This window comes from Lytechinus pictus, chromosome 7 (assembly GCF_037042905.1).
Source record: "Lytechinus pictus isolate F3 Inbred chromosome 7, Lp3.0, whole genome shotgun sequence".
In the NCBI taxonomy this organism is placed as follows: domain Eukaryota; kingdom Metazoa; phylum Echinodermata; class Echinoidea; order Temnopleuroida; family Toxopneustidae; genus Lytechinus; species Lytechinus pictus.
In genome coordinates, this window is record NC_087251.1 from 27,468,404 (window position 1) to 27,482,797 (window position 14,394).

The window sequence follows — 14,394 nt, forward strand, 5'->3', positions numbered from 1 at the left end:
GCATGTACTTTTTAGCCAATGTGTGGACAATTTTATAATTTTCATGGGTAATTTGATGATTTTGGCGGCCATATTGGATTTTGCCAATTTGCGGAAAATGCTCAAGGTTATAAGAGTGGCATCATTCAGATTCGGAATCAGCACCCTCGAATTGACAAGAAACCATAAAAAACATTGTATATCTAAAAAAAACAAGGTACGACCCCTTCTATCCTGGACTAGTGGGGACGTATAGACTGAAAGAAGAGAGGTGATCCATTAACCTGCCAAATGCGTTGCTATGTCAGTGTATAAGGATTTCAATTTTGTCATGTTGAAATTGCAAGAACAGCAACAACAAGTTCCCAAACGAAACCCGTATTAAAATCTCACATTCTTAAGCATACATTCAGGTTGCTCTTAAGAATAAAATTTGAATTGGATTGCTGGACATAGCAACAAGTTATGTAGCATAATATGCAAGCTGAATTCCAAAGCATCGGAGCTTATTCATTCACTTTGAGCAATTAACATGTCTATTTATTAGGTTTCCAGGAAGGAAACAAGATCATGAAAGCCTGCCCAATCCTGCAACACAATTATAACTGTGGATAGACCCGTTTACCAATATATTCAAACTTTCATACATCATTTTCAAACAAAAGTGATTCTTGACAACATTCCAAGTATTCCAAGTATCGCAGTTCATACATTAAACAGGTCGATGGAATACTTGGTCCACAGGAAAGAACCATCCATACAATTTTGAATCACCATCATCACTGTAAACGGGTCTATTGAATAACTCATTTCGAGCCTTCATATGGCATTGTTTGGTAAAAAAGAAAACACACACACACACAAAACCTAATATTGCTGGTTGCTAGGTCAGACAAAGACATTACCGACATTTTAATAGCGATCTGTATAATTTGTCTATAGTAAGAGGGCAGCCGTTGTTACTTGCATGTTGCAATGGTCAGAATTCAAGCTGCATATACAAGTTTGTTACGTCAGGCAAAGGGGTTTTCATTCTTAGCAAGTACAAGTAAACTGAAATTTACAAAGGTGTCGTCTGGTGAAGAACAATGACATCATTTTGAGGGATTGGAAATACTCCAAATTCTTAGTGATTTTCAACCGAAGACGACAAGATCCGTATCCGTGCATGATTTAAACATTCCCGAAGTGATCAGATATTACTATTGTTTTCCTCCTGTAGCAAGGATCTTACACCATGAACCATGCACCTGGAATGTTGCTGTGTCTCCAGGGCCATTGTGTTGGTAATCGTTTGCAGGAATTGTCCACTTTTCAAGAGAATTACTTCAGATTATGCAACTTTTTATTCTTTAACAGCCTGAGAATCAATGGTATAGTTGACCTATCTATGTCAGGAATTCACCAAGAATGTGTCACTTTGAGGTACGAGATGGCGAAGAGAGTGTATATAAACTGCTACCCAGGCTCCTTCGCCACACCTTGTCTTTAGTGGGTCCAGGCTGGTCGGACGTATCTCTGTCAATCTGCTCATGCACCAAGCAACCACGAACTTGACCATGCAGTCTGTTGTCGCCTTTCTAGCCGTTCTGGTCGGGGTAGCCGTTGCCGTCAAGCCGACACCGAAACCGGCGTCGTCGGACGATATCAAGCAGAAGAACCGAGAGATCTCGTCCACAGAGTACCTGAGGAAGATGTTGGAGAAGCCCTCTCCAAAGATGTTCTTCAGTCCCATTGATGTGTCCACCCGTGACGACGTCCTCGACATGTTGGCAATCCTGGGGCTCCGTGAGGCATCCAAGATTGCAGAGCAGGTTAACATGAGGCAGATGCTCAGGGACGAACAACTTGGTAAATTTCAGTTTTCACCTTATAGGGCCGTATAAACAGGGGTTCGGGGACTTATTAAATACCCCATCCCCTAGAACACCAATTATGAAAAAAAAATAGACATAATATGGTAGAGTTGATCTCTTATTGTGAGAAAATACCTTAAAAAGTGAACCCCCTAAAGAAATTCATAATTCATATCAACTGTGGGTTAAAAACAGCAACACTGTCACCATTGTATACCTGCCCGAGATTATGATGGTCCCTCTCCAAATAGTACCATTTCATGAATTAAGCTTTAACATCAAATAGCCGTTTTCTTTAACATTAACCTTTAACCATTACCCTTTTACATATTCAAACCATATTTTCACAGCATCCGTCACGCTATGCCTGCCCAATGACGAGGCTGTCCAGAAATGGAAGAGGGAACTTCCCGACAAACTGAAACCAGACCAGGCGTCTCTGAAGCAACTTGTCAGGGCGTGGGTGATTCCAGGAACGATCAGATCTACAGATGTCGTCAACAACCAGATGGTCCAAAGCTTAAACGGCGCCAAACTTCGATTCAATGTTTACAACCAGGTCACGAAGGTGTGTATTTCTTTGTTAAGGAAATATGGAACGAAATTCCTTTTCAGAGAAATTAGCATTGAAATAATGGTTGAATCTATTTTCGACTTTGTTATCACAATCCTTGGCGTCCAAAAAAGTTTGGGAACATGAAATAGTAGGCAATTTTGAAAAAGCTTGTACTAACTGGTTCTTTTCGAGTATTTGTGCATTCTGTTTGCTTTTATTTCTAAAAGCGGGGATAGTTATCAAGCGTAGGCCCTACTTAGAATACACATGATAGAGATGCCGCAGAATGGTTTTGAAACTGGGGAGGGGGGCTGACCATGCACAAAATCACAATCGGAATAAGATGGCAATATTTTACTTTTTACACGGGTTTTGGAAAAAGTGGGGGGGGGGGGGGCTTTACCCCCCCCCGTTTCCGCGGCACCTGGAATGTAAATCCTTAGTGTCAGTTGCGAAATAAAGAGACAAAACTAGCATCGACCCAAATGAATTATTGAGACACTTGGAAATCCGAGTGTAAAACCATATTATGCAAGATTTTTGTAAGGTTTATCTCTATTTTTTAATTCCTTATACAGGTGGTCACCGTGAATGGAGCTAAAATCGTTAAAGCCGATATTATGGCAAGCAATGGACTCGTTCAAGTAGTCGACAAGGTGATCTATCCACTACCGGTCGGTAACGTCGTTGATACCCTGGATGACAACGAGGCCTTCTCCATCGTCTTCGATCTCCTGAAACATGCTGACCTCGTTGATCTTGCAGGTAAACCTGAACAGTCATAATACAAGAACACTGCATTAAAAATCCTCAGTGAATGGAAACCACAGTAAAACAATATAGAAAATTTATAAATATGTTTGTGGCTGCACCCTATAAGTATCTTATTTATATATTTGTTTTGCAAATTGAGTCATTTGAAATATATTTTGAATGTATTAAAATGTTTTTATATTTATTTCCAGTATCCGACCCCGTCACCGTTCTTGTGCCAACAAATGCCGCCTTCTATGCGCTTCCATCTGGAGCCCTTTCGGACCTCCTGAGAAACATGACTAAACTACGAAATATTCTAAAGAACCACGTGATCTCTGACGTCAGATATTCTGCCTCACTGTCATCGGGGCAAAGGCTTCGAACCTCTCAAGGAAGCGAGATCTCGGTCACCATTGAAAACGGTAAGCCGCTCTCCAACAACGTATACCTATTGGGCTCACATTGGTATATTAGAGACCCCCATTCACTCACGTGTTAATCATAGTTTATCAAAAGTTCAAATCAATCCCACGATAGATTTTGCTTTAGTTCACCGACTTTATTCACAATTAACAGTACATTAAAACTAGATATGTTAAACGGGTACTTGTCCAGCTCAAATCAAAAGTTAAATGGCCTGAAATATAAGACAGCCATAATTTCGGCCAGTTCATTGCCAGAAAACCCCGAACTGCATTGTGGATAATTAAAATGAAATACAAAATACAGTCTAGCCTCCCCAAAGGCCTTAATTATGAAAATGTATGAACATGACATTGTTTCTATCATTATTTTGATATACAAACATTTTGTATATTTTAATGTATTTTAATCAAAGTCATGTGATCTTTACTTACGCCTGTCCGGCATGCTTTACGCGCGGATAAATTACTCTCATGTGCCATATATTCCTTTGAAAATTTAAGTCAAATCACAAAACTGGGAGGCTTTTGTCAAAAGCTGGTGGATCGGGACAGAAGCGGAATCTTACTCTGAACAACGACAATTTGCAATTGCTCGTCCGTGCAAATAAGTATGATCCGCTGTCCCGGAGCGCGTCCCGGTCTACTAACTAATATTACATGTATTAAGTCAGTAAAGTTCTATGTATGACTTTGTCGAAACGTTGGTCATATTCCTTGAAGCTATGTGCAATTTTTTGACATCAAGGCACTGAGAGGTTCTTATCTATGTCTTATTTTATGTTTAATTTTGGTTTAATATATGATGCCCGGACTTTCCAAAGTAAACCAATAAAATCTCCTTTACCCACATGCAGGAAAAATCATCTTGAACAAAGAAAGAGACCAATCTAAAGCGAGCCAGGTAATCAAAGCCGACATCCCGACCACCAACGGAGTCATTCACGTCATCGATCGGGTCATCATTCCATCTCAAGAACATTACGTCCTCGTCTAAGACTTCATGGCGTCAATTTGAAATTTTGTACTAGTTCAATTTAATTGATAGTTTTAGTAAGTTGATCACGTGGTGATACCATGCAGCCGAACCCAAAAGTCTAAAATACAATACATGATTTAAGATTAGACATCTAATGTTTATCTTTCCCATTCAATTTCTTGATACTACTAACCAGTATTTGCTCAGAATTTATGTTTCTGATGAATTTCATATCCCTTGCCTGTAGTTGAAGTGATCTTTTATTTTCAATAATAAATTTCCCTCGGCATAATAAGTTATATCGCACAGACTTCATTATTGTACATTAAATCCATTTTTAAAACATGAATGAAGAGTGGAGAATGAATGTATGAACAGACCGCTTTATGATTTGATTAGAATGTGTGAAATGATGGATGCATGTGTGAAATGATTACTGTCAAACATTGAAGTTGTCCATCCATGCTGTACTTGTGATGTCGAGAAATTTCAACCCCTTCTTGATGTTAAAATTTCAGTTTCTCTCGACACAAAGCATTGATTCATGCAAATTACATGGACATGATGGGAGAACGGAGAGGCTTTTGTCGAATGTTGGTCGACCGGGACAGCAGCGTCTCGTGACTCTGGACATATAACAATTTCTAATTGTTCGTCCGGTCCATCTTCGGACGATCTGCTGTCCAGGTCCAACTGTCGACAAAAGCCTCTCGGCTCTCCACTGTGATTTGACTTTCATTTTCAACAAATGAAAGGAATTGGTGCGTTGTATAGAGAGTGGCCGCGTCATAATGCAATCCCTACGCAGAAGCTCTCTGAAGCATTGAGAATCTAAATACAAAAGCTCTTTCATCAGCCTTGTCAAATCGGTAAATCAAAATAACATTGTCGTTTTAGATATAAACCACATTTATTTGTAAATTTTCATCGGCTCCTAATCTTAGGACGATTTACCCTTCTGGTTCACCAATTTTCGATAATGACCTAAGCCGTTCATTCTGTTTTGATAAACATTTTCAATATATTCTCAATGTTCTTGAAAGAGTCCGCGTAGTAGTTGTGAAATCCCATATGATAACGACAAGTTTTATGCAACGGCATCCAGCATAATGTGACCAATTCACGCCACGAATCTAATGATACACTCTTAAAACCACGTGTTTGTGTATATTCGGTGTCCCACCCGCCGAAATGATTAAATTAAACATTTCTTATTGCACTCTAAATTCCAAGAATTTGAAATAAATCAAGATCGGTTGTGAATGTTGACCAACCAAATTTTTGATTTATTTTTAATCTTTAGGATATTCAACTTTTAAATCTGATTTGAGTTCAAATATTTTAGCTCTATTTAAAGCCCAATGGTTTAAATCTTAATCTAATATTCGGCTGGTCACCATTCACAGCCGATCTAGATTAAAAAAATCCTTGGGAGTGGTTAGAATCTTGGCTTGAGACAATTTAAATCGGTCAGACACATAGTCAATTCAGCAACACATCGATAAGGAGTTTTGATGGCGCCGCTATATATACATGCTAACATGACTATAGGAGTCTCAATGGCATTAAAATGTAACAAATAGACTGGGATAATGATTCGGCGGCATTTATTTAATATGAAGCTTTTTTTTTAAGTCGAAAAACAAATATATTCAGTTAAACGTTATGCAGACCAATCAATTTTTAATTGTCTTACACGTATAGGGAACCACGAAACCGGGGGGGGGGGGGGGTAATGAACCACCACTTAAACTTATATATACGAAAGTATAAAAATTTTACCGTATGGTTTTTGCATGGCCTCCCTCAAGTTTTGACAAATGCTCATTGAGTACATCTTATTCTCACGTTGTATGACAAAAAACTGGTCATTCCTCGTCAATCGTAGGAAGCGTTTGCACAAAAGCAGGAAAAACGCAATGAGACTAATCACCAATTGACATCCGGGGCAACCGGAAGTAGTATACAGGTAACGCCAAATTTTTGGTTCTTGGCTTTGTTCCAGTTAAAAAAAAAAGAATGAAAAGCACTTGTATATTATGCTCATAATGGGTTTCGCATTTTAATGATGGTGTAATTACGTTTCGACTGTCATTTGTGTTATTCCTTGTGCTAATGAATTTTTATTCACTTTCTTTGATCTTTGTTTTATTTGGCTCAGGTGACCTTTTGGCTAGTAACATTTGACTTGATAATTTGACCAAGTCCGAAGAAATGGGACCGTACGTTTTGTAATATCAATTATGGATGTGGGCCTTACCTTCTTTGTAAAAGAAAAGGAGAGAAGTGAAGTTAGTGAACGGGTTTTTCGTTAACTTTGACCTAATTTTACCTTCGTGCAGTCCATGAAGGCAATGCGAGGTTCTTCGCCTCATTTAATGTTTGTAAAAGTAGAGCGAAAGTAACATTGTCTCGATAGCTTTGTTTGAAACATATAGAGGTTAAAGGTCATCATTGTGCAGAAGGATAGTGGAAAAGGGAAAGATTACAAATCGGACAAAGGCATATATTTCTGGTTTTAAATAACCTTATAGACCAATTCAACTGATATCTGACAACCTGCGATTGCAGAAATTGATCAAGAGTCACGATTTTCCGTAATGAATGGGTTCAATAGGAGGACAATGTCAATTTGGGAAGGGGTATGAGGTGGTGTTATAAACTAAATGATTGTTCTTCTGTTATATGTTTTCTTTCGCAGGAATCACTATTCGAATTGTAAAATATATATTCAAAATCCATTCAATTGTCTCTACTCCTTATTACGTTGGATTTTATTCAAATTCGTCGCAGTCTGCTGAAAGTTCACTTATCAAATCAATTTTAGGAATTTTTATTGAATGTAATCGGAATTATGTCACATACACGACCCGGTAAATGGTTTTTGAGAGATAAAAACGGATGTTTAAAGTTGCGTCTTTAACGAAAATCGACAGTAATACTACAAGGACGGGGGGGGGGGGGGTCCAAAAGCGGTTATCCCAAGCAGTAAAGTGAGGAGGCGTTAACAATTACAGAATCACTCAATAAACTTGCTGGAAAAACTATTTTGTTATATAATTTTGAAAGTTATGGGCTGAGTAGTCTCGTACATTAAAGGAAAAAAAGGGGGAAAAACATTTTCTTATTTTCTTCCATCTCTCCTTTGCTTCTTCATGTTTACTTTGTGCAGTGCATATATCTCTGCTCGCAAGCAAAATGCTCTTATTGAACCACTGAACCCCATTTCCACGCCCCAGCCCCAACCGTAACCATGGTAACAAAGAAGTAAATATTTTCTTGATAAGACGTAATAGCAAGCCTATACCAATTCAGATAATTTAGGAAGTTATACAGCGTAGTGCTATTCTCACACTCTCTCTCGTATTGTTTTGACTTTTTTACTTGGATAGTTTGATATTGACCTTGGCAAGATGTGTCTGCTATTATAGCAACGGTAAATAAACAAATCTGAACATTTACTACAGTTTGTATGAACACAAGACACAGTTTCCGAAATATAGGATGTTTTTATTGGAGTGCGCCTGTTAATCGGCCAATCACAAGACCGCGTATGTAATTCCTACAAAAAAAAAATGAAAGTTCATTGAAAGATAATGATTATGGGTGTCAGCCGATATTTGCAGTCCTGTTGAATCTGTAACAGCTAATTTCAAATAATATTGACTGAATAAAACAGCGTGTAAAGCAGTGGCGCAATGACCCAACATTGTGAAGGGGCTAGATATGGTGTATCGCATAAAATTAATAAAAAGTTGCGAGCGGGCGAAAACTTCGACATGTTTATTTAAAAAAATCCAAATGTGATTCATTTTGACATAATGTTCAGGAAAGAATATTATATTTCACCCTTCTCTCTTCCCTTTTCTCTAATTTTTCTTGGTCGTGAAAGCCCCCCCCCCCCCATCTGTATACACTCCTGTGGTGTATATAGAAAAAAGTAATTGCGGCGCTTGGTTATTTCAATAGGGGAGGGGTAACATAAATTATACTTCACAAAAACATGTAGGGGTCTTATACATGTATAGTTTCATGTCCCAATATACTGTTTCAAATAAATAAAAAAAGAAATGAATAAATAAATAAACTCCTTTCTTTAACCTTCAACTTTCTTTGTCTTTCATATTTGTTCTTCGTATTTTCTACTTTTTATTTTCATCGCTTGGAAACTCATATTCACTTGTCAGCCCCCATGTGAGGTGCGGCTCGTAGAAGTTTACTTCCATTCTTGATAACTCATGGATTTCGAAAATTATATTTATGTTCTAGTACACACGAGGTTTTTTCATTTTCATGCCCGCAAATATGTTACTCCCAGACAATTATGTCATACGTGTAACATCTTTTACAGGAGCACCACCAGTGTATTTTGATGGGGGGGGGGGGGGCGAACTAGAGTACGTAGATCTACCATGGCCAATACCCAGAGCTCTATTTCGGGTGGGGGGGGGGGTTGTTGTCCCCTTTTCCCCTTCCTTTCCCCCTCATTCCACCTCCTCTTCAATTGTTTTCACTTCTTAAAATTAAAGGCAGCGGTCGCTCTCTGCCGCTGGTCGTACCGCCCGTGCTTTCACTTTTAAAAGTTAGGCATTGATGAGAGAGAAGTAAATACATTGCAACCTTGCATGCGGATTATGCTGAGGCTTAGCATTATTCTTTTCAATTTTTTGATAATATACAAGGTAGAATGTAGAGCAATCTTGTTTACAAATTTAAAAGATTAGGTCCCTGAGTAGTGACCCTTTCCCCCCATACGTGTAAACCGACGTCATCAATGAAAAAAATGAAAATAAAGAAATAACCCCTTGATGGTGTTTGGTAATCCCTCAACATGATGTCTTGATCTTGATGAGTTTTCATCATGGATCTTATAGCTCAATGAATAAAGATCGGAGAATTGTCCATGTTATTGAAACGTTTTCTCCTTGAAAACAAAATAATAAAGTAGAGTCATCACGTGTTCTGCCATGAGGAGACCCATGACACCTTTTTAATTCTTGGAAACTTTCTCCAAAGATTTTTGGCCAAAGTATCGTTACAAACGAATTCAGCTGTTTCTCATTTTCAATTTAGATTAGTTCATTATTTGTTATTACAGAAAAATGAAATATTTTTCGTCTGAAACATACACATAGGCAGCAGGCCTACAAATCTAGACTATCGCAATGGATTCGACAGTGGGGATATTGCTTGCAAAATCTACGATTTGAAGAAGAAAGTGCCAATTTATTTAAAAGAACTCATGGCTCGGGATGTCTTCTCCAATTTTAGATCGGATACACATTATCACCTCTACTACTAGGCCTATCAGTCAACAATAAATAACCATTGCCATGAATTGGGCCGATAAGTAGATGATACACCCCTTTGTAGAAGAAAAGTTTATAAACTGTGAGAACGGTAATTGGTGAAAAGTTTACTGGGTCAAAAACCCAGCTTCCCGGTAGAAAAGTGTCTATTTCCGCATGCGCAGTGCGTCCTTGGGTATAGTCTTCGAGAAGCCGGGTCAATGTCGTGCAATATCATGAAAATATTGCCCAGGTTGGCAAACGGAAACTCGTAACAGAAGTTTGACAATAGCAGGGAAAGTATAGTTTATGGAATCCAGTCGTTCATGTTTGTTCGGACTCAGGTCGAACATCTACATCCTGAATAAAACAAATCAACTCAAATTTGAATCATTATCTTTCATAATATTATAGAGAGGCACGTATAAACTATACGGGTCAATCCAAAATGACAAAATTACTCCTATTGTTAATTTAATCTTATATTAAAGATAAAAATGCATAACTTTGTAATATCAATCGACTGATTGCCCTTTGTTTTTAATTTGACAGGATTAATTTAGGGTGTATTCTCTTTAAATAGCTTTATTCACGATTTCAATGTCTAAAACGTTTACCCAAAACTTCCTTCATCTAAATGATGGAAAAACTGTACTTTTCATAAATTATCATCCCAGTATAGCTTCTGTATGACCTGCCAAAGGGATTACTATACATCACGTAACAAGTATCAAGTATCTACTTCGATGAAATAGCCAGCTCGTTTTAATATTTAAAAGGCACAACATGGCGTACTTTTAACAATGAATATCTAATTGTGATATGGATTTTGACATAAATTTGAACAGATTCTGTCATATTTGATGTGTCATTCTTCAATTTTTCTTTCTTTTCTCCTTTATTTTCTTAAATGTTTTTCTTGGTTACGAAAATTTGGGGTTTCGAGCTCCCAAGAACCCCAATTTGTACGCCAGTGCTTGCTAATGTAAGCTGTTTTTTTTAAGGAATAAGATAATAATAATAATAATAAAAATGAGGTAACAACGAATAAAACATACAGAAATAAAAAGCATTCTTGGTCACAGTGTGTGTTTACCCCCCCCCCTTTTTTTTTTTTTAAAGGTAATCATCATATCAAGTTTTGAAGTCTGTCTGCTCAGACTGTCAAAAAGGTAGAATAAAGTACATGTTTGGGGATTGGCGGGAATAGGTGTTATGGTCATTGTCTGCAGACGACTGAAGGCCAGACAACGGGAAAATGCGCGCGCACCAAACAAATTTGGGAAAGAAAATTACTTTCACACCACGAGCTACTTTGATTTGCTGTCAACAAAAAAAGACTTTCAGGCAACAAATTTTCAAAGAAATTGATAATAACAAACTATATTTTTATGTTAATAGAGTATATTAAGGAGGAACATTTCCATGATGAAATAATAGTTTGTGCACCAATAACACTATTCTGACTAAATTATCATTTTTGATAGATATTTCATAACTACTGCTCTGCAATATATTTTGAAGAAATTAAGTTGTCTTGTCAAACTAACATAATTATGTCAAATGTTAATTTAGATTAAGATTTTGAAAGTAGGGCCTATATAAGAATCCTTTTATAGATAGAAAATTATTGTGCCATTGTCTGATTAACAAAGATGTTATTTTGTCATTGCTTTAAAGTATTGCATAAAGTTTTCAAATTGTGTACCACCACTCGTCGAATTAAATAGTTGCGTATGACAATGCAACATTGCTCATTAGATTATATAGAATTGATAATGTGCCAAAAATGTGATGCTTAATCGGAAACTTTGGTAACAATGGTGGAAACTATTTTTCAAATGAATGTTGTAGGTTCAATATGTGAAGGATAGGACGCAATAAAATGACATTTAATAAAGAACCCCAAAACATAGTATTTTCAAGATACGCCATTGGTTTCAGAAATAGCCAGTCCAGTTTTGAATCCAATGTTCGAAATAATTGATTTCAATTATATTTTGTATGCACTCACAGTTCCTTAATTTTCAGAGATTGTACACCATATTCAAAGCGTCCGCCTTTCTTTTGCTAACTACATGCCATTTTAAAGATTTGGATAGGCATGTAGGTCCATGGGATAGGCAACCTTGTGTCCAGCCGATCAAAAAAAAATATAACGAATATGCAATTAACACTATGCAATTAAATCAAACTGATTAAATGTGAAATAGGGAATATCCAAAGAAACATCGCCAAATACCCTTTTGGAAATTTTTATAGCAATCAAACAGTTGGAATATATCTAAATAGGGGATCGTTCAATGTGAACGCAGTCCGCAAAAACAGAAGAGAAATTCAGTTTTTCCCTTTTCCTCAAGGGCCAACTTGTCGGTCAAATTAATTTATCTTAAGTTAGAATTTCGACAAATTAATTTCAGCGACTTTGTCTTCTCAATATTTCTTACCCCGATGTAATTTTTCGATGGGGGAGGGGAGTGGGGAGCTCTTTGTCATTTTTTCAAACAAAATCTATCCTTAGTCCATTGCACACATTTACCAATTGGCGATTCATCTGACAATTCGGGCGTCGCCACTCTTTTCATTTTCTAATTGCCAAATTTGGAGTTTAATCTCTCAAAAAACTTTCACTTGAAAGGTTAAAACCTTTAATTGCGTTAGGTGGAATTCCACCTCTGTACTTTTGCCACAGTTTCCCTTCTACACGATAAATGAACTTGGAGAGGAAACAATCGAGATAAATTATAAAATCAGCTGGTGTATATCCATTGTTTCAAAACTTTAAACACAAGCTACATGGTGTATGGGTCAATGCAAATCCCGAACATTAACACATACTTAGTAGTTATTGATATATCAATCAATTAATATTTCGACCCCGCTTACCCAATTTTTTATTTAAATGTTATTCGGATATACTATGATTTGTGGTATATGTAGAAAAGTAAAGTTTATTTCCTTTCTAAGATTTTTTTGAAATCCAAATTAAAATTCAATTTCGAATTTATTCATTTTCAAAGAAAATTTTCAAAGAAAATGAAGTAACATAATTACATAGCATACATTCAAATGATTCAGTAGCTTTACTGATAGTAAACAAAGTGTACAAAACATAAATAAGTTCAAATAGAATCGTGTCAATTTAATGTTAATTATCATAAAATCAGATATTTTAGTAAAGTCATGATATATCTAGGACTAAAGCAACTTTCAAGCCAGTCAAATTTGATTAGGGAGAAAGGTGGGGAGAATTTAATTTCTTGCATGGCGCCTAAATCATTTTCACCAATTCACAATATAAGAATGAGCTGTTGCCTTCAAGAGAGAACAGCTGTTGGTATTTGTTTAACATTGTTTCAACATTATACAAATAAAACATACACCCAAGACATTGTTCTGCTTTATCATATCTTTCCGATGTGAACTTTTACCTCCTAATGTATCACTTAATTTAATATTGCTAATGATTCTCAATGTAATTCCATTGTTTAAAGAATTAGGATATCAGTAAAATCCACCTTCATTATGATAAAGCGTAATTTTGTTTCAGGTTCACACAAGCTCACTTTGATATCTAGAATGATTTAGAAAACCCACCCCCCCAAAAAAAAAATGCATATTGATATTTTCGAATTTCGATACTCAACAAACATCAATAAAATTGAAATCCTGCAAATATTCTTTGAAATATGAAAATGTAGAATTGGATTACGCTCGATATGCGTTGGTATACTTGAAGGGGTTTTAGACTGAGTGGGTTTATCCAGCCATCTCACTATACTTTTGATTTTATTATGTACATACATTTATTTTGTATTGTCTTTTTAACATTGTGATATGGAAAATAAATACCAATACCAATACCCCCCCCCAAAAAAAAAAAATATTTTAGTGAAAATTATATTTGTGACACTTTCTTTTCATTTATCTTTTATTGTAAGAAAAAAATCAGAATATGAAAATTATGATTGTTGATACATTTATTTAATCAAGAATTATTTTCTGCTAAATCGCCTGGCTTCCTCACAATGTTTTTTTTTTCAATAAGATGTTCACCGTTTACACGTTGATATCGACCGGCTTCTGGGCACATTCTGATTCAATTTGGTTTATTATTTCTAATGCTATACAGTGCGTATAAAAAAAAACGGGACAGTTTTGAAAAGTCTATAAAAAATTGTTTTAAATTATTATATCTATATTTTTATGTTAATAGATGCTCTGATGTCTTATCTTTGAATTGCCATTTAAAAAATTAATTTTGTTCATGCTTGAGCGAATACGGGACGTTTTTGTCGGGGGTTCAAAAAGAAGCCTGCGCCAAAATGGCAGAAATGCGAAATTTGATGATTAGACTTTTGGCTAATCAGCACAATTCCTCTTAATATTTTCATTTTCTTTGCCATAATTTTCGAATTATGCTGTCAAATTTCATGTACAAAATTATTTATTTACCTTAATTATTTAGTTTTTCATTTAAACTTCTTTTACATTTGAATTTTCCTTAATAAGTAAGAAAAGAAGACTTTTTGTCAACCCAAGTAAGAAGATTTGCATT

General features: G+C 36.2%; 1 protein-coding gene across 1 annotated transcript; it reads left to right on the forward strand.

The window, feature by feature from the left end:
- The first annotated feature begins 1,395 nt into the window (after nt 1-1,395).
- On the forward strand, nt 1,396-5,958 carry LOC129265863 (periostin-like). Its single transcript, XM_054903786.2, has 5 exons — nt 1,396-1,830; nt 2,186-2,403; nt 2,970-3,156; nt 3,357-3,569; nt 4,427-5,958. Exons 1-5 carry the CDS (start codon nt 1,512-1,514, stop codon nt 4,564-4,566), a joined length of 1,077 nt encoding a protein of 358 aa, XP_054759761.2. The 5' UTR covers nt 1,396-1,511; the 3' UTR covers nt 4,567-5,958.
- The last annotated feature ends 8,436 nt before the right edge of the window (nt 5,959-14,394 follow it).